The following is a 24,116-nucleotide window of genomic DNA, read 5'->3' on the forward strand; positions in this document are numbered from 1 at the left end:
GGTTCGCCACTGACGAAGCAAACGCCCTTATAGGGCATGTAGTTACCATGGAGCCGTTTGATTGACAAGCAGACTGGCCTCTTAGAAGACACCGAATGAGAGCGATGCACTAATCGACCGCCCACTGAATGGCATGGAGCGATGATCATTGTTAGCGTCCCACTGAGTGTGCATCTGTGGTAGTGGGCACATGTCTGGGTGCATGCGTGCGTCAGACAGATTGATTCAATGAAAGCATGTTTAGCAAGACTATAAATATGTATTCTAATCATGCATAGATATTTTAATGTATCCTAATTGCCGAAGGTGGCGCCAGGAAGGGCATCTGGCGTAAAATTTGTGCTCAAACCAAAAATGCAAATCGAACCTATGCCTCTCATTGTGAGCTGTACCATCAGTGAGAATTGGTCTACTATGGGTCAGAGGAGAGGAGGAAGGTAGTGAGACGAAAGGGCTGAGAGGAAAGGGACTTTGACAGAAAAGAGAGGGAAGGTGGATAAATCTATGCCTAGGAGACAAGGTGTGAACGCTGTTGTACTCACATAGTATTTTGGCAGGAAGATCAAAAATTGAGTTACAGTTATCATGATCGGGGAATTTTTTGATCTCCAGAACCTTCCTAGAAGAGTGTTAAGAGTGATGAGTCTGAAGCTAGAAATTAAATGTGTGATACATGATGTTATTAGTGGCTATACCACTCAGGTGAGATGTGAGTAAGAGGAGAAGGGAAAATACTGGAGTGAGTTGGATGAAGTGATGCAGAATATTTCCAGCAACGAGTGATAATTGGTGCAGACTTCAGTGAACCTGCTGGTGCAGGCAGTAGAGGTGATAAAGAAGTAATGGGCAGTTCTTGTTGAAATCTCCTTGTCGTGGCAACTGGACTTGAATTTCTTCACTTGAAAACAAAAAAGCCTTTCAGATGAGGGGTGAAATGTCTTCCAAGTGAAGAAATTCATGTCCAGTTGCCACGACAAGAAGATTTCAACATTAATTCACCATGTGGAGAAGCTCCACAGAAAAAATAACAGCCAGGCTTGGTATCAAATATACAAATAGACATGGGCAGATGGTGGCAGTCTTTGCAAAAAGGATAGAAATGGCAGTTGTGAATATTTTTTTCCAGAAGAGACAGAAACATAGGGTAGCTTTTAAGAATGGAGGTCATAGCACAGAGGTAAACTACATATTTTATAGAAGATGTAATCTGAAAGAGAACAGTGACTGCATAGTAGTGGTAGGTGTGAGTGTAGCCAGACAGCATAGGATAGTGGTTTGTAGGATGAATCTGGTGACAAGGAAGATGAAGAGGATAAAGGCAGAGCACAGGACAAAGTGATGGAAGCTGAAAAGGGAGCAGTGTTGCATGGTTTTCAGGAAGGAGTTGAGAATTCTGTGGATGGTCAGGGAGAGCTTCCAAATGGCTTCAGAACTGCAGCTAATGTGATCAAAGAGACAGGTAGGAGAGTACTTGGCCTGTTGTCTGAAAAAATAGTAGATAAGGAGACTTGTTGGTGGAATGAAGAAGTGGAGGAGTATATGCAGAAAAAGAGGGTAGTAAAGAAGTGGGACACAGAGGACTGAAAAAAATAGCCAGGAGTATACGGAGTTATAGTGCTATGTAAAGGTAGAGTTAACAAGCAAAAAAGGGTGTGTGATAACCTGTATGATAGGTTGGAAACTAAGGGGGGAGAGAATGATTTATAAAGGTTGGCAAAACACATAGAAAAGGGATGGACATGCAGCAGGTTTGCTTGATTAAGGATAGAGAGGATAGAGAATGTATTGATAGAGAATGTATTGGCAGATGTTAGAAGGGTGGCAGAGGTGACTATTGGTAACCACAAAGTACCGGATATTAGTAAAGGTGAAGTTTTTGGTTTTATTAGTCAACAGGATCCTAGAGAGTGAGAAGATGACTGAGAAATGGATAAGTTTGATGGTAGCCATTTTTAAGGGGAGATGTGCAGAATTGCGGTAACCATAGAAGAATAAGTGTATGACTCTTTACTGACACCAGTCTGTTTGCATAGTTGGGGGATGAGGGGGGAACCACTCTGCAGGTTGTGTGATGCTAAGGGAACGTTGGCGCACATTCTCCTGGGTGCAAGACCACGTTTACATAGGGAAGATACATGTGGTGCCATGACAAGGTGTTGGAAATCCCCATAAACATCCTGGAGCAAGCGAGGAGGAAGAAGCAAACACTCAAAGCAAGACCACTACTGGGCACCATTGCCTTTGTGAAAGAGGGCCAAAGACTTGTCATCCACAGCCAAGCTCAGCAAAATCCCCTGCAGGCAGCCCAGAGATTGGATACGGAGGTTGAACTCGGGAGCAACCTCCAATTCCAAGAGGCGGTACTGTACACCACTCTGAGAGGAGGGCTATAAGGAAGCTGCAGAGAGAAAAAAGCCAAATACCAGCAACTTGTTCAAGACTATAGGGAAAAGGGGTGGACAACATGGCTGAGGACTGTGGTGGGGGATGTTGAGGATTCCCAGCCCAATCTGTGTGGAATCTCAGGACAAAGGTTGGACTGAGGGGACAGCTAAGGAAAGTAGTAATTTGTCGGCTTGGGGAAGCGTTTGAAAGAGCTGCCTGCTGGATCTGGCATAAGAGAGAGGATACAAGCTGGAAGCCTGGAAGAGAGGAGCAGTGATATGGCCAGTCACTGCTGACCCACCAACTGGAGGGTGTTGTGGATAAGGGTCAAAAGTGAAGATTGGGGATCACCTGATGACTTCTCTTCTAGGCCAAGGCTTAACTCATAAGAAATGGGTGTGGGATTGCATCATAGATGTATTGTACAACAATGAGGAAGTCTGAAGAGTCAGATAAATGCTGGTGCAGGATATGTATGCAAGTTGGTAGTCAGTGTTTAGGTGTGCTGTAGATGTGACAGAGTTCAAGGTGGAGGTGGGACTACACCAGGGGTCAGCTCCGAGTCACTTGTTTGGAGTGGTGATGAACAGGCTGACAGATGTCAGACAGGATTTTCCGTGAACCGTGGTGTTTGCAGATGACATTGTGATTAGTAGTGAGAGCAGGTGGAATGAAATCTGGGAGAGGACTGAAGGTTAGCTTCTGCAAGACAGAATATGTGTGTGAATGAGAGGGACATAAGTGGAAGAGTGATGCTACAGGGAGTGGTGATGAAGAAGGTGGAGGATTTTCAGTATTTCGGGTCAACAGTCCAGAGTAATGGAGTGTGTGGAAAAATGAAACAGGTTCAAACAGGTTGGAACGGGTGTAGAAAATGGCAAAGGCAATGTGTAATAAGAGTATCAGCCAAAGATCCAAGATCCAGGCAGTGATGTCACGGTGAAGTTGGATACTCAGCAGCTTGTCCTTGAGGATGGTGGGTTGGGTGGTGTGTGTGTGTGTGTGGGTTGAAGACACTGGAGAAGTCAAAGAAGGTGACTCTCACAGTGCGTCCTGCACCCTCAAGGTGGACATCTTGGCTTAGAAAAAAAAAAAAGCTGAGCTGGAGTTTGCAGAGAAAAAGTTTGAAGCTCTCGTTGGGTGTCATGATTTCAGATGATGTGCCTGACACAAACGCAAACCAGAGTGAGATGGTTATGGCATGTACAGAGGTGGGATAGTGGATATACAGTATTAGTGAATATATATAGAAGGATGTTGAGGTTGGAACTGCCAGACAGGAGGACTAGAGAAAGACAGAGGAGAGGATTTATGGATGGGGTGACTGGAGTAGTTAGTTGACATGAGAACAGGATAATGAGAATAAGGTTAGATGGGAAAGGTTGATTCATTGTGGTGACCCTCAAAAGGGTGCAGCTGAAAGGAAAAAAGAAAATGCATGTAGATATTGCTGCAAAATCTTCATCATTGGGAAAAAAATAAGGCAGATACTTATTTGCATGTTTTGGTGACAGGGCCTCATGGTAGGGTGGGCCGCTGATCCCAGGGATCCTTCTTACTACTCGGCTACAGAATAATAGAATTAGCAATAGCAAGCTACAGTAAACAGTTAGCAAGTCAAGTGCAGCCATCCCGCTATTTTTTGCCGATCTCAATGGGCTGTATAGGTCACAAACTATGAGGGATGAGTGTAAATCTCCTGGGCAGCTTCTCAACTTTTTGGCCCAGAGAGGTCTCATTCATACTGTTCCTAAGGCGACAAAGTTGCTCTGGCCAGTGGTCACCGTTCCGGCTACCGGCACCGAAAAGAGTCAAAACATACAGTCGGAACAGGACCGATCAAGGCTGACTGTCTTCACAGGCAGTGATTTCCATTGAGACAGAGAGACTTTTAAAACTGAAGAATGAAACGGAAGACTTCTGCAAGCAAGTTATCGATGCTTCAGAAGGAGCGGTGCATGAACTTAATTTATAAGTAAAGGTAAGAGATAATAATGTTTTTTTACATGTGCTTTTTTATGCTACAGTTTGTATATGTAAAGAATGCTTATATGATATTTTAAACAAAACACGTCAACTGCTGCCAATAAAATTGTGAATAAGTTACTCTGTAGGGCTCATATGTCTGTAAATCTGACTGTGATGACGTCAGTGCTTCACCAGCCATGAATCTCACCGCACTTCACTGCCGCTAACAAAGGTGAAGTACTCATTAACTTTTCCAGAGAGTGATATGGTGTATTGTGATTGCACAGACAGTATTTGCAACCTTTTTTCACCAGAGTTGCATTTTTACAAAAAACTGAGCATACTGTAATAATGTATTAATTTCCATCAAAGTTGCTTTAATTATTTCAGTCATCGACTAGTCGCTTTAGTAAAAAATAAACAAGTATTTCAAAATAAACAAATACCTGATCATCTCTACTTATCACATCTTTATTTTTGTACAAATGTGGAGACTTCTCAAATGATTTTTCTAAAAGCTTATTTTCAAGGTTAACATTTCTATGTACATAGTCATGTTAGACCTGGACATTGAAAGCAGGTTTACTCTGTGTTCAAGATATACAATGTGTTTACTTACAACAAATTACATGCATGAATGTCATTTCTGCCAAAGGATAATATAACTGGCTACACAGACAGAAATCCTATAATGGCACTATTGCGACTGATAGTGACTGCAAAAAAGTGATAACATGTGGTGAATGGAATAAAAATACAAAGGTTGCACACTGTAACAGATAACCAACAAGCTCAGCAGATAAAAAAGTACATAAATATCAAAATGCAAAGGCATTAAATAGAAGTCCAACAGAATGATATATTTTAATCACACCCTTAAAAAACAGAAATAAATGTTAAAACATTCAAGGAAAGCTTCAGCAATTCCTCTACTTATAAATGGAGACAAATATATTTAGCATTGCAAAGAAATATGAATATGACCAAAAAAAAATCAAGGCTGGAACTATTAGAGTTTGGGTGTGGATGAGGCCTTGGGACTTAAAAGGACAACTGCTGTGTATCAAATTGCCTGTGCAGGATGTAATCATACTATGGTAATTGAAAGGACATTTTGTGAAAGCAGTCTTAAATCTGAGGCCTGTAACCCTGGGCCAGCATGAGTATTTATCAGCAACTTGACTTTGAGACCTCTGTCTTTGAACATCAGGAACTTGTCTCAGTAACAAAGGCAGAGGGCTCCATGTTGGTTCGCTAAATGTTTAAGCCCTTTTCAAATCCAACTTTCATTTCAAGGGTTACCTGTCTTTATTTTGTCGCCACATGCAATTAATCCAGCCGGTTAGATAAAATTTGATATGTCCAATGCCAACATTTTTTCATAGCGTAACTGTACATTGTCTGCATATAGCAGCAATAATTAGGCTGAACCATTTCTTCAAATATGCTGTCATGACAGCATTAAATTGTTACGATAGTTATATGGAATCAATGTCAATAGAAATATAGCAAAAGCATTTCTATCATTGTGAAAACAGAAAAATCCTGGTACAGTGTAATGTGAATGTTGATATTGAATGCTGTCTTGAAGTTTATGGAGCTTTTTTATGGAATTATTGGAATATTATTGTCATATAGAACTTTCTCATATGACATCCACTGTTGTAAAATTACAATTTCTGTGTCAGTACATTAAGATCTGATTGGGATGAACACAAATAAAGGTTAAGCTTGGAAAATATTGTAGCATTGTATCAAACTTTATGTGGGATCAAAACTACTTTACATAGGGAAAATATGAGATGGTTGTTTACCGGACTTAAACATTAATCAAATAAACCTCTCCTGGGGCAAAGACTAATGTTTGTGTGTGTGAAACACCACTACTATATGCATGCTTTCTCATTTCTAGACAAAAAATAAATAAAAAGGAAAAAGCAACCCTATACTCCATGTACAGGGACTTCCCTGCGCCCATCACTAAACGTTGCCCACACTCATCTTCAGTGATACTGTGTAAAGTATTGATGTGTGAACTACTGATTTTGTTGAGGGTCAATAAAAGGCTGACTTTAACTCTTTGATTTTGAAAACTAGGGTTAGTGTTCAATCAAATTTGCACGAAGCAACATCTGCCAGGCACAGAACATGAAAGTATGCTACATACTACTACTACTACAAACATATGAGTCATTTTTATGTAATGGTCTATGTGCCGGTATTTTTTTCACAGTAACTCATGTTGCTCTCCAAGTCATGCAGACCACAGAGCACATATCCCTTCTCCGACAAGAGGAACTGCATTCTTAAAAAAAAAAAAAAAATCATAAAAGTCCCCATTTCGAATACTTTTGAAACAGTGTAATTAAGGATCATCAATACGAGCCAATTGCAATAAATTGCACAAGCAAACTGCATACTTTTGGCTCTAGTTGGGACTTTAGATTCTGAGCCAATTTCTTTTGAGTAAAAATGTTCTAAACAACAAATATGTTTTTTCAGATTAATTTACCTGTAATCAGCACAAAAACCGTTAGTATCATTGCAGTTGTACATCCATCTGTGCGCATCCATTGTAATTTCTACTGTAAGGACTTTGCAGTTATGAATCTGAGATTATGCCATTCTTTTAAAAAGTAGAATGGGTATATTCATACCAGTTTTTAAGGAAAAAACAAGTCAAACGCTTTCCTTTGCATTTGAATGCACTCCTGCTTTGTCGTGTTTAACTCGCGCTTTTTTCAATACCTGGCAAATTATCGGGTAAAGACGGATGAAGTATATTGGATGTAAATGGGCCTCAGAATAAAAACTCCTCAGAAAAAAACAAAAAACAATAACAAATTTAAAACTGTACTGAAAATAACAATGCCTTCTTTATGTGACATTCCTGGAAATCACTTACAAACCATTTACAAAGCTTGTGTGCAGTTTCAGTGCTGGATTACCAGAGATGAGAAAAAGATCTGACTATAAATTGCTGACAGTCACTGAAGAAATATGGCAAATATGGCGAGTGAACAGATTTGAATAAAGGTCTTCAGAGTTGCATATATTACACTACTTCATCCAAGCCTCCCCTGGACACATTACAAGTTTGTATCAAAAGGCCAGGATCAGCTCATGAAGCAAATCCAATGAGGTTTTGTGGCTCATGGAAACCTGGATGCACCTTTGTGCCACTACCTTTTTTTGAGTGTCAGTATGTCTGGAGAGATGGCATAAGTGTGAATTTCAGTTCACAGTCATTGGCAAGTATGTTCATTCATGGAAGACTTGAATACTAATAACTCCAAGCTTTCTAATTTTCTCCAGCCTCCTCATAATGAATCTCTGCAGCCCTTGAATTGAGTTTAATGGATATTATGTCAAATGGGATGTGACATCTTAGTTTTCAAAGTATTGCAGCTTAAAAACAGCCAGGGAGGCCCCATCACATCAGTAGGATGGAAGTAGTATATAGTAGTTGTATCCTTTATTGCATACGATATATCATGCCCATTCAAGGATTACAGTTACATCTAAGCTATACTGTACATGTACTATGGGCCACAGCCAGTGTTAACCACGCTGTGATTTTACAATAAATGGCTTTAACATTGATAGTAAAATGTTTTTTTATTTTTATTTTGCAGAAACTGCGGTTCGAAAATAGCAAATTGTAACTAGACAATAACAACATAGTCTTTTGTGGCAACCTATGTATTTTTCTCCCTACTATCACTGAGGACAGCTATCACAGGTATTGAAATGAATATTAAATTTGGTAGACATTGTAGTGACATGTTGAATAAAACACCGTAATGACAGGTGACACACAAAGAGAGTCCTTTGTTAAGTATCATTGCATGTGTTTTCAGTCATTAAGTATGATAAGACATTTGCATTAACCTCCATCTATAGATGTACGTAGATGACTGAGTGTCACATGGTGGAAAGGTTAAAATCTTGGAAGTTCATGACTATTGCCACTGTATTAATGCCATTCTGACCCAATGCAGGGCACGCATAGTTATGTGTGTTTTGACAGGGTCCTGACCATTTGTTACTTGTAATTGCTCATACTTTTAGTGCTGGAAAAAATATGCCGGAAAGTAGCTCCTATGGGTTGTCTTGAAGAGTAGTGAAGTGCATGTGTCCAACATAGAGGAGAATCTATGAGCATATTATTATATTCTGGTGCAACAATTCAGTGCCTTTAGACAGTGCAGAAAAGTTTTATACTGTACTGTAGAGCAGATTATGTTTCATTCCCTTACTACGTGTTTATTTGCACATTAAAAAAAGAAATATACATATGTATCTACATACATATAAACATACACATATATACATACACACTTATATATGCTCTCTCTCATGATCAAAGACACACACACGCTCAACAATCACCTCTATAAACCTTTACAAACCAGCCTTGACAGATTTTTTACTTTCTAAAGATGGTTCCACAAATTATTTGTGCTGAGTTTTGTCTCCCCAGACATGAAGACATGTCTTTGTGTTAACCTGTTGCTATGGTTACCAAAATGAAAAGCAATAAGTTAAATGGTAAAAAGCCAGTCTGGTATGTGGACCAGGCTTAACCTCCACTACATTGTGCATGAAGTGAATGCAGTTCAGTAAGCTTAGTTTACCAGTTTCCTCCTTCCACACTTCCTGACATCACAAGAGTATTTGAAAACATTAATAGTTTACCTAACGGCTTGCACAACAGCTTGCTATATTCACAGTAGATTGGTTAAGTTAGGTACATATATTTCATTACAACAATCCTGTTATTTCCTCAAGAATTTTGATGAGGAACAATAAGTCTTTTTGTAAGCTTTTTACTTGTGAATTCCAATGTGTAGGATGCACACACACTTACAGAACCTGAAGGTAGTGCATGTGAGCCGTGAATGGTCATTTTCAATAAACAAACAAACAAACAAACAAATAAATAAATAAAGAAATAAATACAATGTATTACAATGTATAGGCGCAAGGGACATGATTCATCTCAGTGCATAACTGGCCATCGGGGTGCACAAGTTGTATTGTTACTTTCAATCCTGTGCTGCGGGCTTTTTTCGGTGACATAGATCCAGTTGGTAGTTTAGCAAATTTACAGATGCATCTTTTTGCATGTGGTGTATTCCACTAAATTCCTGTGAACTTCTATCTTAAACACAGTTCAATTAAAACAACAACAAAAACAATCAATAAACAAACATAATACTTCTGCTCTGGACGAAATGGTTTAAGGGACAAACTCCATGATACACGTTTGATGATTTAAAGTAAAGATGGTGCACCTGCTTTCAAAAAGACAAATGGAGGTTATCTTTGGATGTATTATCTGTGTTTTACCCAAAACACATCAATGCATGAATGAAGAACATTGAACCATTTGTACAGATGTAATATACTGCTCTTTATAGAAGTAGACAGTGCCTTGCCAAGCTTTGATTTAATGAAAATCCTGTTTACCATCCACTGTGGACACTGCACTTTAGCTTCTTAATAGAACCCCTTTAGTTTATGCATCAGGTATTAACATTTTCTCTGCTGTTACTTGATGAGGAAAAATATGAAGGCAATCATGATTCTAGGAGTCTAGATTCTAGGTAATATAAATTGCCAAACTCATCAGATTAGTTATCAACTACAGTTCAACATTGTATCTTTGCACCATTATTATTATTGATTTGACTTTGATTTTAATACTGATTACACTGATTCTTGGCGTCAAAATATGCACACTTATCCCATGATTGTTTTTCCTTAAATATTTCCCATAACATCCATGCCCCCCCATGCTACCATAGCTGGCACTCTGAATACATAATCACAACATTAATCATAAATTAGTATTTATGGCTTTTGTCTAAATGTGTAAAACCTGCAAATTACCTGCGAGCACAATTGTTGTTGTTGTTTCCCAGAATCTGCTTTCAGTTTGAGCCAATTGGAGATAATTACACACATTATATTATCACAATTATAGTATGTAAATATAAGATATATATCTGCAGTTCCATTTTATTTAATTCAACTTGAAAAACCGCATAGGTGAAAAATAAATGATTATAAAATTCAAATATGTGATTTATAAGTATTTTTTGTTCTATGCCCTATAAAAGCTTGCTATTTCTACTCTATTTACTCTAATATTAATGAAGTATTTCTGATTCTGATTCAAAGCCTTTCATCTGGTTTCTCTTTTGTTTTTTGTTGCCAAGGTGATGCTCTGAGCCATGTCAGCCTTTATGGGTCTGTATTGCAGTAGTATGCAAAACATATTAGGTGAATTTACTTTAACAAGGTAGGCTGTTTAGCCACACTTGCAAGCTGATTCACTAAATCAATCACAATACCTCTTTTTTCAAATACTGTAGTAAGGGGTATGATTATCTCATCCTATTTATATCATAGTTTTTCAGGTGTCTGTCCTGAAGTGTCATTCAACTTTGTGTTCATAATATATTAATAGAGCTGGAGTATTCTGTGAAATTAAATTTTCAACACAACTGTAACAAGACGTCTACAAAATACAACGCCGGAATGTCTGCACATTTAAATTACCTAAATTCTATACATTTAATGTAGTTTTTAATGTGTTTGCACTGTCCCGTGTCCCATTCTATCTTCTATTGCTGTGAGTATCTCTGTCATTCTTCTGTGTTCTATTTAATGCTGGGTCCTTTCATAAAGAGAGCGATGTAACACCATCACAAAGTTATACAACAGTGATTTACATGTATCCTTATGACCTACATATTTGTACAACAAATCTGCACAAATCAGGAATAGAAAATGCTAAGCCCATATACACCAAAAAAAAAAAAAAAAACTTCTTTCAGATGGTTGAGTCGCTGTCGGAATGGAAGCGTGATCTGTTGAAAGCTTTTCTGTCTCATTCCAGGCCAAATGTACTTGTTTCCTCCACAGCAGTCAGTAGTTTCTCACTCAGCATGGTGTATGAAGGATATGGGGGAAGGTCCAGGCGGTTAAAACAGGTATGAGCCCTGACAGAGAAAAAGCAACAGATGAGTATGGAGTTCTAAAAGAAGGCTGATGGTGGAATATCATGATTTTCATCCTCTAAAGAGCCATTTTAACACCAATGTATCTATATTAGTTACATATAAGATTCATACCATCATAACTGGGGACCAACAATGATGTGCAATTTAGCCTGTCATTAAAATGTCACATTCTTAAATTGATCACTGACATAAATGTTTATAATTTCAAACAATGGCTTTAATGTCATGAAATATTTTCATTTGGTCTGAAAGGTATTCCTTTAATTTTCATTAAAATTGCAACATTTTTGGAAGTTTGTGAGTTTGGTTGACACTTCTGGCAAGAATATATGGCATTTATAATATTTTGCTCATTTCATAAATATTTAGAAAACTGACGCTCAAAAGTCTATTTGTACTTATCTGTAGGTAGTAATTACAAAGGCCAGACAGTATAAAGTTATTGATAGCAAAAGGTCTTAAAGATTTAGAATATGGTCAGACCTGCCAAAAGATAAACCTGGGGATTTAAATATTTCTGATAGGTAACATATGGTATAGATATAAATTATCTAATCAGTACTGTTCTTTTTAAAAGAGTTTTGCTGTGTCTTAGAGGCTGCTAGTGTTTTCATCAGAGTAATGCAAACTTTTTTGTGAGGTCATCAGAGTTAGATACCTGGGGAGAGAAGTAACTTTGCCCCACTTCTCAATGCAGAAGCGTCGGAGGCCATTAGACCCCCGCAGAGCAGCAAAGCCTTCATAGGGCACACTGGAAGTCCCAGTGACAAACTGCAGCAGTCGAAGACGCTGCTCGTTGTTGAAGCGTTCCACAGCAGCCCAGAACCAGCGCATCACAATGTGACCATCATGGTAACCTGGTGACCAACAGACAGGGCAAGGTATATCTGGTGTAGGGTGCAGGATCTTTGCCGCGAAGTATAAAGCTATATGAGGCAGCAGACCGAAAATTGATGTGCTGATTCAAGGAGCTCTTTTAAGGAACTAAATAGAATGATATGCATACTTTTTAGATACACTTTTACTTAATTTTCCCCACATTTCTTCCTCTTTACCTTTCGGTTGCTCCCTTCAGGGGTCTCCATAGCATATTATCTGCCTCCAACTAACCCTAATCCCTGCATCCTCTTCACTCACACCAACTAGCTTATTGTCATCTTTCAATCAATCCATAAATCCCTTCTGTGGTTACCTGGCAGTTCCAGCCGCAGCATCCCTCTACCAAGACATTGACTATCCTCTGCACATGTCCAAACCATCTCAGTCTAGCCTCTGTGACTTTATCTCCAGAACATCTGACATGTCTGTCAGACACACCTAAAGAGTTCCCAAGAGAATCTCAACATTTTCATCTTGGCTACCTCCAGCTCTGCTTCTTGTCCCTAGAACCATAGAACATTTCAGGTCTTACCACCATCTCATACACCTTTTCTTTCATTTTTTTTGGGATAAATTCTTGTCAAAATCTTCTTCTCATAGCAACTGAACTGTTCTTCCCTTGAAGACATTTCACCTCTCGTTATGATGCCAAGTAACGCTGGCTTGTTATGCAAAAGGAAGAGCTGTTGTGAAGAAACTAGGTTGAAGGGGGTTGTTGTACGAATGGTGTGTCATCAGAATGTGAAACAACAGAGAGAAACCTTTTAATAACATTGGACTGAGGCTCAGGCTGTAGTTACTGGGGTTTGGTTCTGGTGTTGGATCCGGGTGGTTTGGAGGGTGTAGATAGGGCTTTTTCTGAGAAAGGGCTTGTAAGAAAACTCATGAAGATTTTCGGTAAACACTAAATACCAGTACACCTCAAACTCCACATCAGCCTGAGGCAAAGACTGGGGTATCACTCGGAATAATCACTCAGGCACAACAATGAAAATGTGGTGAATGCGGTCCCCTACACTGAGGATTGTGGTTGCATCTACATGGAGGAGACAAAACAACCTCTGCACAAACGGACGGCTCAAAACAGGAGAGCCACTACTTCAGGAAAGGACTTTGGAGTCCATCTATACCTGAAGGCCCAAGGAAGGGACACTCTTTTTAAGAAGAGCAATGTCCACATTCTGTCCGGAGAAACCAGATAGTTTAAGAGAAGAGTCAAAGAAGATGTCTTCGGAACGGAAAATGGAAAAAGAAAAAGTCTGTGATCAGTGGATGGGGCCTTATGTACAATCTTTTGTCAAGATACAATGCTACATTGGGATCCATCCCAAGATAGATCAGCATACACAGATCAGATTATGTGCACCCTCCAAGCCACCTGGAAAAATCAAACACTGGAACCAGATCATCAGACACATTTTGTCTGATACTATCTAACTGCACATCACACCAGACACTTCTCCACCTTTCTCAACGTGCTTGCCCACTTTTCTTCACATCTTTTCCACACTTTAATTGCTCTAGACTGTTGACCCAAACTACTTAAAATGATCCAGCTGACACATCTCTAACTCCCTGTAACCTCACCATACTAATGGGTCCCTCTCATTCACACACACATGTATTCTGTCTTGCTGCTTATCTTCCTCCCTTTCCTTTCCAGAGCATACCTCAACCTCTCTAGATTTTCTCCCTGCTCTCACTAAAAATCACAATGTTCTCAGCAAACCTCATAGTCCATGGTCTTTCTTCTATAACCTCATCAGCCAGCTTGTCCATCACCATAGCAAACAAGACAAGCCCCAAAACTGATCTCTCATGCAGTTGCACCTTAACCTTCGGCTGCTCTGTCACAGCTACAGTACACAACATCTTCACAGTTCTTCCCCATCAGCACTCTCAAAGAAAACAGTTCATCTATAGGGTTCTTTCTTTGCATGAAATCACACCGCTGGTCACAAATGCTCACCTCTACCCTCAGTCTTGCTACCACTACTCTTTCCCATAATTTTATTGTATGACTGATTAACATTAATTCACATGTAGTTACCACAACTCTGGGTTAGGGTTAGGGCTAATTCTTTCTTGTTTTTAAAAATCTTGACAAGCATACCTCTCTAATCCTCAGGCATCCTCTGACTCCAAATGATCCACCCCCTTGATCGATCTAGGCAAAAACTCTACAGGTACATCTCTTCGACAATTCCATGTCTCCACAGGTATATCTGTACTAAATGCCTTTCCATTCTTTTTAATTTTCAATGCCCTCCTCACTTTACCTTAACAAATGAGCTATTTAATGGAGGTCATCTCTTTTACTCTATGGTCTGCTCAATAATCAGTTCTTCAAAGTGCTTTTCTTGCTTCCCATCACACTTCTGGCAAATTTCAATGCATCTCCCTCTCTATCCCTCTCTATAAGTGGTGTAACCTGCAGCATGTCCTTCCAATCTCTATCTTTCTGTTTTGCTTACCTGTATAAATGAATTTCTGCCCATCCTTTCTGTCCAACCAATAATAAAGGTCATCGTGTGCCCTTTGATTGGCATTGGCCAAATCTATATGCCTACTTACCTTACGCTGCAGCTTCCTGTACTCCTGGCTGCTCTCTTTAGTCCAAATACTGTTCCCCTTTTTCTTTGCAAGCCCTTTTCTCTGTATATGCTCCTACATGCCATTCCACCTCTGAATGGCAAGTTATCCCGTAATGGGCGCTCCTCCTAACTCTGAAACCCCTTCCTGAAAACCACTTGATACTCTTCCTTTTTCAGCTTCCATCATCAGCTCATCTTCCTTGCCACTAGAGTCATCCTACAAACCACAATCTTATGTATGGTTACACCCTCACCCATCACTAATTTGCTGTCCCTTATCACCTTCAGAAGACATCATTTAGACAAAATATAGTTTACCTGTGTGTCCCTACCTCTGCTGTTAAAAGTTATCCTATGTTCCTGTCTCTTCTGGAAAAAGCCATTTCCATCCTCTTTACTACGTCTACCACCAGCTGTCCCTCTGTGTTCCTATCCTGTATACCAAACCCTCCAGTCACTTCTTCATTACGTTTGTAGCCTGCTGCAACATGTCCATTGATGGCCTGCTCAAATTATCACTCTCTCACCTTGGGGGATATTCTGCATCACTACAGCAAACTCACTCTAGAATTTCCCCTTTTCTCGTAACTTATATCCTAACTGGGATACATAACCAAGAACAAAACTGAACATCACATCTTCAATTTCTTATTTCAGGCTCTTCACTCAATGTAACATTCAATTTCCAGTTTCAGACTCATAATTCTGAAACATTCTTTTCACCTCCAGAACATCACAAACAAACTACTCCTTTATGAAAACTCCTACTCCATTTGTCTTCCCATCATTAAATTCTGCCTCTCAACTTTGTTCAGGAGACCAGTTGGGAAGGTAGAAAAGCTCAAACACAATTATATATCCATCTGTCTCTTCTGCATCATGTCATCCAACGCCAGCTTTTCCTGTCATAGTCAGAACATTTAAAGTCCTTACTCTCAGTGGTTGATTGTTGCCTCTCCTCTTCTCTATCTGACTATGGATATACTGTTCTCCTTTCCTTCTCCAACCCACAGTAGCCCAATTTCCACCGGTACCCTGCAGGCTTTCAGCACCACTGGTGGTTATTGTTAACATGGTACTCACCAGATCCAGTATTAAAGTCATCTGTTTGATGTGCATGTGTAGCATAGGTTTTACATTGGATGCCCTTCTGCAGACAACCCTCTGAATTTTTCCAGGCTTGAGACTAGTTCCCAAACCTGGATAAATGTGTCCCTTGGAGCTTTTTTCCCTTTTTTTTTTTCTTTATAATGTAAAGATATTCATTGTTTTTTTTTATTGGTCACTTGTGAGGCAAATGTTTAACTGATTTTATACATTTTCTTGCTCATATTTGTAAATGATTTTTATAAATATGGAGGCACATTTTGTCAGATATTCTATGTAAATCTATTGAACAATTTTATCAAACATTTAAAAAACAAAATTCAACAAATGGTGAGTTTAAGTTGAGATAAAAATCCAGTTACAAAATGAAGTTTTGCACAACACTCACCTCCTCTGTACTCTGTGTTGCTCCTCCAGTCATTCAGGTCAATCTCCACTGTACCAGCTATAACCAGCTCCAGTTCTCTTGCATCAAACACTGAAACCAGCCTAGAGTCCACCACCTAGTATAGAAGTTCACAGGTTACTGCCACAAGTACATCCACATTTTTGGTATGATATGCCACAAGGTGGTATTATGATGTACATTCTTGAGGGGTTGTGATCATTTAATGACTGCATGGAATACTCTTGCTTTTCCATGTTTGCAAGCATCCCATTGAAAATGCATGTCAAGCTGCAGCAGACAGAAGACTAATATTAGCCACATGCCCTATAATAACAATAATAATTATTATTATTATTATAACGAGAAGAAGAAGAATCATCATCCAAGTCATGGTAAATTCTTGTTAAAGACTTTTCACTCTTCATCTGAGAGGCTTCTTCAGTTCACGCCAAGTGAAGAAATTCAAGTACACTTGCCACGAAGAATGTTGCATTTACCTCATAGAAGCCTCTGACCAGTGCCTCGGTCTGCTGTACCACGCCTCTCTCCACTCTCCACTTGGCCATTCGCTCAATGTAATCCTTTTTGTTCTTCTCAGTTACTTGAAGATTGGAGCCGCCTGATTTCAGTTCCCGCTCTGTCACCTAGCAACAGTCAACAGTGAAGAGTTGGTGGGCGAAACAGTGGTTAGTGCTTTCACTACACAGCAATAGGGGACCTGTGTCAGGGTCTCACACCTGGGTCCAATTCGTAATCAGTGCCAGCTGCCGCTAATTACCTGGCCCCATTAAGAGCAGCGGCACGCTCTGCTCGGGGCTGGGGAATTCGCGAGGGATCGAGAAGGCTCGACGGAAGGATCAACTGGAGGTCCCAGGGCTGAAGGATTGTGGGGCCCTTCCAGTAACCCTGCCAGCAACCCTGCCTGTCTGAGACACACTGCCTACCTAAATAAAAGAGCTCCAATCTTGATTTAAGCCTTGGTGGTATGGATCCCATTTCGAGTCCGCCCCCCAGCGGCCTGTGACAACTTGGTTTGATTTTGACAAGGGGGCTTTCTGTGTGGATGGTTTGTGTGTTCTCTGCATGAGAGTTGTGTTACGATGGGTATCTAGCTGAAAAATGTGCCAAAACCAAGTGTGCTAACTGAACCTTTGATCTCTCATCGAGGGCCGGGTTAATAATGACAAGCATTTGTGCTTATAACCTACAGGATATCAGTGGGATACTGTGGGAAGAAGGCATGTTCAGAAGTAGAGAGAAGAGGAAATGCATGAGTCTGGGACCAGGGACTTTGAATATATAGACAGTGACAGGAAAAGCTAGAGGGTTGGTTGACATGATGTAGAGAGGGAAAGTGGTTATACTATGTCTAGGAGACCAGGTGGAAATAGTTAGAAGCTTAGGCATGGGCTTTAAGTTGTACTATCACTGTATTGACAGGAAGAGAAATGGAGTAGGTGTTAACTTGAAAGAGGAGTTTTTAGGAATGTTCTGGAGGTGAAAATAGTCAAATAAAGTGATGAGTCTGAAACTCGAAATTGAGGGAGCCCTATGTTTTTAGTGGCTACTTACATACCACAGGTGGGATGTACCTATCACTTACATCCCACAGGTGGTATGTAAATTACAGACGGAAAAAATTCTCGGGTCAGTTAGATGAAGAGATATAGAATATCTCCAGGGTTGAGAGAGTGAAAACTGGTACAGACTTCAGTGGACATGTTGGTGCAGGTAATAGAGGTGATGAAGAAGTGATGGTAAGGTTTGGTATCAAGGTTAGGGACACAGAGGGACAGATGGTGGTTGACTTTGCAAAACTATGGAACGGGTGTAGCAAATAATTTTTTCCATTACAGGCAGGAATACATGGTAACTTATTAGAGTGGAGGTAGGAGCACAGAGGTACTGTAGACTACATCTCGTACAGACGATGATCTCAAGCAGATCACTGACACAATGTATTTGTAGGTGAGAGTGTAGCCAGACATCATAGGATGTTTTTTTTTGTAGACTGAATCTGATGACTAGAAAGATGAGTAATACAAAGGCAGAGCAGAGGGCAACGTGGCAAAAGCTGAAAAGAGAGGAATGTTGTATGGTTGTTAGGGAGGAGTTGAGAAAGGCTGGTCAGGTACATCTTTCAGAAGCGTGAACAACAATGGCTTATGCGATCAGGGAGACAGGTAGGAGAGTACTTGGTTTGTCGTAAGGAAAGAAAGTAACAAAGGGGACTTGGTGGTCTAATGAGGAAGCAGAGGAGTATACACAGAAAACACAGGTTAGAAAAGAAGTGGGAGACCGAGGGGACTGAAAAGAGCAGACAGAAGTACAAGGAAGTGCTGTGCAAGGTATAGGTAAAGGTAACAAAGGCTTAAAAGGTTTATAAATGATTTCTAAAGGTAGCAAAACAGATATAGAGGTGGGAAAAACATACAGCAAGTTTGGTATATTAAGGAGTGATGCAAATGTATTGATGGGTGCCAGACTAGTGATAGAAAGATGGAAAGAGTACTTTGAGCCGATGAATGAGGAAAACAAAAGAGAGGCAAGGGTAGATGAGGTGACTATTATTGACAATAAAAGTAGCAGAGATTAGTAAAAGTGAAGTGAGGGGGTGTTGAAGAGGATGAAAAGTTGAGACACAGTTGGTCCTGATGATATACCTGTGGTGGTATGGAAATGTCTTAGGAGAGGTGGCAGTTGGTTCTGGTTAAATTATTTAAAAAGGGTGATAGAATGAGGAGATGGCTGAGACATGGAGAATTGCAATGATGCTCGTTTTAAAGAATAAGTGAAATGTGCAGAATTGCGATAACTATAGAGGAATAATGTTGATGAATAAATTGAAGATATAGGAAACAGTGAGAAACTACAGAAACTACACTGAGAGCAGAAGTCAGCGTGGGTTCATGCCTAGTAAATGTACTACAGATGCAGTATTTACTTTAAGAATGCTGTTAGAGAAGTACAGAGAAGGTCAAAGGGGCCTGCATTGTTCCTTTGTAGTTCTAAAAAAAAACATACTCTCACCTTTGCTCTCACCAAGCAAAGCATGCTGTGAGAGGAGCTATGAAAGATGTCTGGATTGGCAGAGAAGTACAGTATGTAAGACTGGTGCATGACATGTATATAAGCTGCTAGACAATGGTTAAGTATGCTGTAGTTGGAACAGAGAAGTTCAAGGTGGAGTTGGGACTACATCAATGGTCAGTTCTGAGCCCCTTGTTGTTCGCAATAGTGAGGGACAGGCTGACAGATGAGGTTAGACGGGAATCTCCAGGGACCAAGATGTTTGCTGATGATATTGTGATCTCTAGTGAGCAGGTGGAGTAAAATCTTAAGAGGTGGAGTTATGTCCTTGAAAGGAGGGGAATGAAGATTAGCTTTAGCGAAACAGACTACATGTGTGTATGAAAGGGACCCCAGTAGAACAGTGAGGCTAAAGGGGATGGAATTAAAGAAGTTGGAGGATTTTAAGTACTCAGGGTCCACAATGGAAAAGAGATGAAGAAAAGTGTTCAAGCAGGTTGGAATGGGTGGAGAAATGTGTCAGTGGTAATGTGTGATTAAGAGTATCAGACAAAATAAAACGGAAGGTGTACAAGACAGCGGTGAGACCGGCGATGCTATACGATTTAGGCAGTGGCACTGAAGAAAAGACAGGAGGCAGAGCTGGGGGTAGCAGAGATAAAGATGTTGTGGTTCTCTTTGGGTGAGATGATGATAGATAGGATCAGGAATAAGTCCATTAGAGGGACAGCACATATTAGATGTTGTGGAGATGAGGTCAGAGACGTCAGACTGAGATGGTTTGATCATGTACAGAGGAGAGATAGTGAATATATTGATAGAAATTATGCTATGGTTGGAGTTGCCAGGCACGATGCATAGAGAACGACCAAAGACATTTTTGTCTCTACATATGGCCATATGACCAAATGACAAGGGTGTACCCTGCCTTTGCCCAATTATAGCTTGGATAACTTGATAGTTTAAGTTGGCTCTCGGAACATGGAACATTACCTCTCTGTCGGGGAAGGAGCCTCAGCAAGGGCACAAGAGGTTCTGGCTAGATATAGTCAGACTCACCTCAACGCAACGGTTGGGCTATAGAACCAGGCCTCTTGAGAAGGACTGGACTCATTTCTACTATGGAGTTGTCCTCGCTGAGAGATGCTTGGCAGCAGTGGGCATATGGGTTTCCCCCTGACTCGGTGTCTTTTGGGGTTCAACCCAGTGGAATAAGAGGGTAGCTTCCCTCCGCCTTCATGTTGGGGGAAAGGTTCTGACTGTTGTTTGTGCCCATGCAACAAACAGCAGTTCAGACTACCCACCCCTTTTGGGGTCCCTGCCAGAGGGCTGCTAGAGAGCACTCATGTCAGGGACTACCTCATCTTACCGGGGGACTTCAATGCTCAGGGGTAAGCAACAGTGAGACTGGGAAATGAGTCAAAAAGCTCCTATGTAGTGAGGCCCTGGGGTGGATGAAATTCGCTCTTGGTTCCTTGAGGCTCTGGATGTTGTAGGGCTGTCCTGGCTGACATGCCGCTGCAGCATCGCATGGAAGAAAAAGAGGGATTGGAGGGTGCCCCTCCAACTCCATGGGGACCATACTCCTCAGCCTCCCTGGAAAAGTCTACTCAGGGATACTAGAGGGGAAGGTCTGACAGGTCCTTGTACCTTGGATCCAGGAGGAGCAGTATGGTTTTCTTCCTGGACATGGAACAGTGGATAACCTCTAAACCCTCTGCAGGGTGTTTCAGGGTATATGGGAGTTCGCCAAACAAATCTACATGTGTTTTGTAGATTCTGTGTTTGTAGGTCCCAGACCCTAGGAATGACTTGGGATCCCCCCAAAAAAACTGGACCAAGTGTCCTGGGAGAGGGAAGTCTGGGGCTCTCTGCTTCGGCAGCTGTTCCCATAACCCGATCCCAGATAGGTGGTAACGGATGGATGGATGGATGGATGAATGCATGAATGAATGAATGTGTTAATGGTGTCTAATGAGGAGTCCTTGAAAGACTGCCTCTGGTTTGCAGACACCACTTGGAGAGGTCCTGATATAAAATATATAACCTTGAGTGATAACATACGTACTATGCATCGTAAAGAACAGTAGAGCGTCAGATATACACCAGATGTAGATGGTCAAGATTTAGACAGTCTCTTCTGGAGACCGACAAACACATACCTGGCCAAAGACCTCTTCATTCACAGTGAATGTGAGGTCAAGGATGTCAGTGATATCGTTGTCTTTCATCCACTGCAGAGACTGGTGGAACTCCTCGTCAAGATACTCCAGATCAGACAGGTCCGTGGGTCTGAGGAACAAGCAAAGGTCAAACTGTGTGCTGGCAAAATGTTCCATCAGTAGCGACATCTCTCAGAACACATCAAATTACAAGAATTGTCAAGATGCATCTTGGCCACCAGACCTATTGGCAGTCACCCCCAAAATGCCTAAACACATGAAAAAAGTACCAAGCTAAAATAAGACACTGTGTGCATGCTAAGGTTTGCTCTCTCTATAAAGGCAACACTAAAATGTTAATCTCAGTAGTCAAATTTAATGTAAATTGTACTTGATATGTCAGGTACAAAGTTTCTCAATCATCCAGGTCATGGGCAATCATTGTCAAATCGTATCCTGGCACTGTTCAAACACAGAGCAACAATAACCCCTGGATACATCTGCATCATACAAGTAATCTCAAGAGGTCAATAGCCCACACCAATAGTGGAAAAAAAGATGTTTTTTATTGGCTTATGTCCAGGCTTTATTGATTTGTCAATTCAGAGACACCAAATGAACTCCTTGGCTAAGGCCTGGAGATACCAACATCAAAAGGTTGTAACTCTTGAATGCTTCCACATAAAGTAGTCAGAAAAGTGAAAGGTGAGAGCCTGAAAAGTGATACTTAACATCGTAAAATGCAAATGCCCCTGTTGTGCATTCTAAAAGAAGAGTCACAATGAAATTTGATGATGGAAATCTTTTATTCACAAAAGAAACAAAAAAGCAGACCCGCTATAACAAATAGCAAACTACACTAGTTCGATCAGATGTGAAATAGACCCGGCAGTGATGTGCCCCAAGCAGAGATGGCTGTAGTGATTGCCCATGTATGCTCCTCTGAGAGCCCAACTACAACACTGGCTAATCAATTGTCTCTCTGAATGCATCTGGAGTGCTGGTGCTGGTCCGTTTGCATTGCAAAGCTATTTTCTGAAGCTGCTTTTTTAACCCCTTGCCAATAGCACCATCAATCTTGCTATTGTACAAAAAAGTCCCACATCTAACTGTTGCTAGGTGTCATCTAGAACAAAAAGCTTGAAACATCTTTGAAAAGGCTTGGCCTCCATGCGCTGCTTAAAAAGCACACAAGCCTTTGAGGACATCATCCTCTCATCAATAGATATAGCATCGTGGTGTGGGTGGTAGGTCTCATTGCAATCTTCTCTTATCTACCCTTTCCCTGTCTTTGTGTTTCCTTGCATCCTTTGCAGCCTCATCTTCTGCACTATTCTGGTGAAGAGCCTTGACAATACTGAGGCCCGCTTTTACGGAAATTACCTTATCTGGGAATGGTAAACTATACAAATTGCTACCCTGCCAACAAGCCCCATGTATAACACCATTAAAAGAGAACAAAAGATGTCCTGGAAGGTTATGTCTTTCCAAGGCTTGGTTCATGAGGAATGATGGGCTCTTTCATGTTGATTAGTGTTGCACAATATTGCCTAATGAGCTTCCATGTGCTACTTCTTCAGCTCGGCACACACTACATAGGTTTCACAGTCCTTATCGATTATGAAAAGACTTGAGGTGCACGCAACCCAACTGGTCAGGTCTGTTCCTCTCACACAACAACAGATTTCTGTGTTGATTAGTTGTGCCAACTCTGCCCGGCTGTAAATTATAGGTAAAATCTAGCAAAAAATCTTGTTAAGTGTCTTTGGCTAGCCACTCCCCCTCTTTCTGGCTCTTGTTCTTCCTTTGAAGGCAGTTGGATGATCTTCATCAGTGGAGCTAATGGACTCATCTACTCCATTTGATCTTTTGGCAGGTTCCAACCTGAATCTGAACCAGCGGTGGGCCTAATGCAAAATGAGAGAATTTCAGGTTTTCATTTACATAAATTATGTTGTAGGCTGTATTAGTCAGACACAGCACAATAATGCCCCTTCCCAAATGCCCCATCCCCATACAAGTAAACAAAGGCAAGAATAGATGGCAACTTGTTTAATTACTTACTATAAAAAAAGGGTAACTGTAAAAAAGTTTCCACTTACTTTTCAAGGACAAATTTCCTTCTTCAAGGAACATCTCCTTCCAAGGAATCCACAGAAGATGCATCACTTGCTGTATATCCTGGACTGAAAATTCATGACCACATGAATCGCCTTGCCCAGGCTAAATGCCCACTATTTGGCATGTTTTGCCGTCAATTAAAAAAACACCCCAAACAAAGTCTCTTGCATGCAGAGACACATGTACAAGAAACAGCTGGTTGTTATGTCTACCCATGGACTTCCTGAAGTTGTTTTATAACCCAACACTAAATGCTGCACATACATTTGCAGTGTCAGAGCTGACTGACCTGATCTCTACGTTTGGGAATAGGAGGCTGTCTTTTTTACATGACTCGAAGCTCATTGAATATTTGTAGCTCTGGAAATACCATATATCAACCCAATTGGTCAAATGAGGTGTCAATCAGAGGTAAGATGCTGTGTGGTCATTTTGATGCAATGGTATTGAA

The 24,116-nt window shown here is 40.6% G+C and overlaps 1 protein-coding gene across 5 annotated transcripts in view; it reads right to left on the bottom strand.

Moving 5' to 3' along the window:
- Positions 1-4,805: 4,805 nt before the first annotated feature.
- hecw1a (HECT, C2 and WW domain containing E3 ubiquitin protein ligase 1a) overlaps positions 4,806-24,116 on the bottom strand; it is an 88,025-nt gene continuing 68,714 nt past the window's right edge. For all 5 annotated transcript variants that reach the window (XM_086160322.1, XM_086160321.1, XM_086160323.1 and 2 more), the window contains 5 exons: positions 21,545-21,674; positions 16,850-16,996; positions 16,353-16,467; positions 12,043-12,241; positions 4,806-11,363 (listed from right to left, as the gene is read on the bottom strand). In XM_086160322.1, coding sequence (XP_086016448.1) covers positions 11,252-11,363; positions 12,043-12,241; positions 16,353-16,467; positions 16,850-16,996; positions 21,545-21,674 — 703 coding nt within the window. In that variant the 3' untranslated portion in view covers positions 4,806-11,251. The remainder of the gene's footprint in view (positions 11,364-12,042; positions 12,242-16,352; positions 16,468-16,849; positions 16,997-21,544; positions 21,675-24,116) is intronic.

The sequence above is a fragment of the Fistularia commersonii genome, chromosome 15 (genome assembly GCF_037954325.1).
Source record: "Fistularia commersonii isolate RoL2024-O1a breed Wild chromosome 15, RoL_Fcom_v1.0, whole genome shotgun sequence".
Taxonomy (NCBI): domain Eukaryota; kingdom Metazoa; phylum Chordata; class Actinopteri; order Syngnathiformes; family Fistulariidae; genus Fistularia; species Fistularia commersonii.